This window comes from Puccinia triticina, chromosome 16A (assembly GCF_026914185.1).
Source record: "Puccinia triticina chromosome 16A, complete sequence".
NCBI lineage: Eukaryota > Fungi > Basidiomycota > Pucciniomycetes > Pucciniales > Pucciniaceae > Puccinia > Puccinia triticina.
The window spans coordinates 4,347,162-4,351,844 of NC_070573.1; the positions used below are offsets into that span (position 1 = coordinate 4,347,162).

Below are 4,683 nucleotides of genomic sequence, written 5' to 3' on the forward strand. Positions count from 1 at the left end.
TATTGTTGTCCCAGTCATAATACCCACATCTAAGTTTAATAGTGCAACAAGACTGTCTGGTTAGCATATAGACTGTTTGATGAGCAATCAGGCTTCAAATCCCAGAAGACATGACCATTGACCTGGCTTGTAAATATGTTTCTTTATGAGTGATCTGGCTCCACAGACAACTGCCTTGAAAGTTGCATGTGCAAGACGCAACAACAGCCCTTATGGAAACATCAAAATAATTCACCCCAACCTGCCAGATCTTCTACAAACATACACATATTTGAAGGATAGCACAATGAAGCTGTAGGTTTTCAGGCTGCTTTTGTTTGTTTGAATTGACTCCTCAATTTCTCTAAGCTTGTGATCAACAAATTCAAACATCACACACATTAAAGAACATAAAATATTCTTGCAGCTTCAAACCAGCATCTGAATGAGATCCAACAATGAGATCCAACCAAATCTATGACCAATTTCAGAGATGGCACTTGCATGCAAGTTCTGAGCAAACTCCCATGATGTTACATAATGGTGGATTTGGTCATATTTGATACCCCCTAATAGCGGAAAAAAATGGGAAGAACATTGAGGCAATGGTGAAAGGTTGCGCTGTGCTACAAAAAGCACCCGTTTTATTTCAGTGCAGCGGTGCCCGCTATGTGCCCGCCCCAAAAAGCTGTAGCGCAGCCATAAACCGCTGCGCTACAGCTGAATGTAGCTCACTTGCGCTATTTCCCCAGGTGAAAAAGCGCAAGTACAGCGGGAAAAGCTGCACTTTTGAGCTAATATAGCGCAACACAGCTGAAAAAAGCTTTTTGGCGCTAAAGTTGAACTACATTCTCTTTTCTGCTATGAAAGCGCAAAAGCGCAGCAGCTCTGTTTTGTTTTGCTGTGGGCAGCATAGCCCACAGTTGAGGTCTTGGATATGATGGATCCCAAGACCTCTGCTGTGCGCTGCGAGAGACTCTGGAGAGGGTGGCCGCTGGCTTTGCAAATGCCCCGCTGTGGTTTGGTCCCTCAAGTTCTACTTCCCTCCCCTTCCTCGGTCTGTCACCCCCATCATCTGTTCTTTTAGAGTTTTTGCTTCTAAATTTTTTTAATGTTCCCCCTCTACAAAATTCTTCCTTTTTCTCCATACTACCAAATCAACCATAAAAAAGCTACTTCCTCCCTTCCCCCCCAAAAAAAGCGCAATAAAATAGCGTAGCGTGCTGTTTAAAAGCTACCTCCTCCCCTCCTCCCCAAAAAAGCGCAAAAAAGCGCAATAAAAGCGCGAAAATAGCGTAGCGCGCTATTTATAGCGGGAGCGTAGCGCTTTTGAGCTATTTTATGGCTACAAATAGCGGCTAAAAAACAGAAAAGCTACAAGCTTGCGCCAAAAAGCGCAAGCGTAGCCCAAAAACGCTATGAAATAGCGCAGCGCATCCAGACAAAAAAGCGCTGCGCTATGTCACCATTGGTTGAGGGGAGGAACTGAATCTTTGGACAGCAGCTTTTGGGTGGGGTACTCTTCGCTTTCACTGCGCGCCGCGCGTACTTTTTGACTGAGTACGACTGAAATTGGTAAAACAAGTAGCAGAGCAGTGCGCTATACGCTGTTCTCAGCAAAAAAACACAAAAAGTGAGAAAAAGTGGGTCTTGCTGCTATTCTGCTTTGGCTGCACTATTTTGTAGCAAAAACGGAAAAAATTACTCTGCTGAGTGGAGGTCATAAATTGTGTATCAACCTTTTTGCTACACTAGCGCTAAAAATAGTGGCCAGCCGGTACCGCTATTGCTAATTGGCTTGAGGAATAGCAGGACCCTGCTACGCTGTGCTATTTTGCCGCTTTTTGTAGTGTACCATAGCGCTTGTGGTGTTGTTTTTATCCAGCTTGCCAAGAGGAATCCTCCCAGAAAGCTGAATCTGTCCAGCTTGCTGAGAGAATTCCCTTGCCAAACTGGATAGACTTCTCCTGGGGTGCTGGATACATATCTATCCAGCTTGCTGCCAAAGGAGGTACCTGGGGTATCCGCCAAAAGTATTGCCGGTGCCAGGTGCTGGTTTTGAAAAAAAAACTAGCAGGTACCTGGGTGCCAACAGGTACGCCATTTTAAAATTTTCTTCTCTAATATAGTGTGCTTTTTGGCACAAAACTCCTATTATGGGGTGTATTGCAGAGTGTGCTTTTTGGCACAACACTCCTATTACGGGGTTTATTACAAAGTGTGCTTTGGCACACTCCTATTACGGATTTAAAAAAAGGAAAACTCACTCTTCCACAACAGCCACACCACCACTAGGTGCACCAAAACAGCAAAGAGATAGAACATGCTATCTGTATAAAAAGGTGAGAAAAAGGTAAATAATCAGGATATTTTCAAATTCAAATGAAGAAATTGTGATGGAAAATATTACTTGCAAGAGTAGATCAGTTTGAAGAAATGATCAAAGAGAAACAAATTTCCTTTATTGATTTGCTCTTCCTTTATTGGGGGGATTTTTCTGTGGGAGGAAGTTGCTAGGGGACACCCATTGAGCCACAATTTTTTTTTTTGTTTGTTTGTTGAAAGAAAATACAGGCTGCTGTACATGCCATGCTCATTGCTCTACAAGCAGGGAGCCAATCAGAATCACTCCTTCCACCCTTTCAGGCCAATCAAGAGAAAATCTCTCATCCTGGATTGGTCTGAGAGCATGAGCAGGAGGCCAGAAATCACTCCTTTTGTGACCTTGGACCAACAGGAATACAGCAGATCAGCCCAAGGGGAGGAAGGGGGTAAGCTCTGAGTACTATCAACGGTGAAACAGATACTATACAATACAGTATCTTCAGATACTTGTGTATTGTATCTTTTGAAAAATACAAAATTGTAAATACAAATGTATTTTATCTGCCTGAAGATACAATACCATAGTATTGTATAAAAAAAATATTGAAACTTGATTTTCTTGTTTTTGGCCACTGTGGACTGTATACAGAAAAACTATCAAAAAACATAAGAATACAGTATCTTGTATAAAGAATGTCAATTGGTACCCGTGGCGGGTACCTAGTACCTCCCGCACCCGCCCTGCACCCGTGAGGTAGTGCTGGGTGCGGTACTAGGTATGTGCTTTTGGCCATAAAGCGGTGCGGTACCCAGGTACCGCCCATCACCATGGTCCCGTAGCCAGGTAGCCTGTGAAACTTTGAGATATGCATGAAGATGTTGATGTTGAGCAAGCTTTTAGATTTGGCCGGGATTACGTACTTTCAGACATGCATGAAGATGTTGTTGATGTTGAGCAAGCTTTTAGCTTTGGCTGGGATTATGTGTCATCAATGCAACACAGAAGACAACAACAGCAACTGATCCGCAATCTGTTGTGTTTTCTAAATCTAAACCAATGAGCTGGCCCTTCTTCTTGCTTGTATTGATTGCCGTCTTATCTAGTGCCTCTGGCTGTGAGCCTGAGTCTCTATAGTGACAGCTGGACACAAGAAAAGAAAGGGGAATATTTGGATTTCTTTGGATAACAAAAATACAAATATAAGAGAGAGAGAGAGAGAGAGAAAGAGACTGAGCAGATTCAAGATTAAGCAGATTTTCAATGTTATTCTGTTGGGAATGCACGTCCACTGGCAATGCTACCTCTTTGGAAGAGTGCTGCCAAGCTGTGCTAGAGAGTGCAACAGCCTCCTCTCACCAAAGAAACATGGAGGGCTTCTGGATTAGACAAGTTTAATCCAGCCACAATTTTTTAGCTTCCTTCTGGATATTCAAGGTTCTTTAAAGGAAAACCTGTGCGGTTTGTTTCTGACAAAAACCACAGAAAAAGAATAATGTTAAGCAGGGGCAGCCCTGTGATCAAGGATCAGGCAAAGGCCAGCAAAAGAAGAGCAAATCAAGCAGACACAGAGTTGTACCTCTGAGATAAACAAGGTTCAGTGAAAGAGGTTACTTCCTGTCAATATCCTAGGCGCCTGTGATGGTAGGTATACTGGGAGTGTGGTAATCTCTTTGGTGGTGATCCTGGGGTTATCTGGGGTGTGGTTCTGGTGTGCTGGAGTCTGTAGATCCTCCTCAGGAAAGGGGGATCCTGACTATGAAAATTTTCACAGTTTGCTTATGTAATTTACATATGTACATGTGGTTTGGCACGCCTGGTAGCGCTGACACATCACAACTGCGCATGCGCGCTACAACTCAATAACTCAGGGAAGGAGTAGAGTTACAAAGAATTGGTAAGTTGTAACTAGGGTTAAAATTGCATGAGGAAACAGAATATGAAGTAAAAAACAAGGTTATCTCTTAAGATGAAAAAGATATGAAGTAATTCATATGTAAAAAGTAGAAAAAGGCAGACTTTAGGTCAGCTGAGTTGACTCTAAGGCTGACACTGGCGCACCTGGAAAGCCGGAAACCAACCATTTTTTGAGTGAAGGAGGTGTCCCTCTGGCCTGGGACCATCAAATCTGCCCTACGTACGCACAGACAATCGCCACGCAGTCCTCACTCTCCCACTCGCCCATCATCCCCCTGCCCAATCGCCTCCCTAGTCCACTCTGCCGGACATTCAACTCAACAAGCCTGGAAATCTTGATCTTGAAGTTTAACGGACACTTCAAGGATGAAAGACTGGCCAGGCTGTTTGAGAGTGCGATCTCACAAATGCTCAACAGTACAATTAGATGGTTCTCACCTGAAAAAAGTGACACTGAAACTTAG

The 4,683-nt window shown here is 43.5% G+C and overlaps 1 protein-coding gene across 1 annotated transcript; it reads left to right on the forward strand.

Moving 5' to 3' along the window:
- Positions 1 to 3,132: 3,132 nt before the first annotated feature.
- Positions 3,133 to 4,683, forward strand: PtA15_16A408 (uncharacterized protein; the record flags this gene model as incomplete). Its single annotated transcript, XM_053164095.1, has 2 exons — positions 3,133 to 3,135; positions 4,450 to 4,683. The coding sequence occupies 2 exons, from the start codon at positions 3,133 to 3,135 to the stop codon at positions 4,681 to 4,683; spliced, it is 237 nt and encodes a 78-aa protein (XP_053028055.1).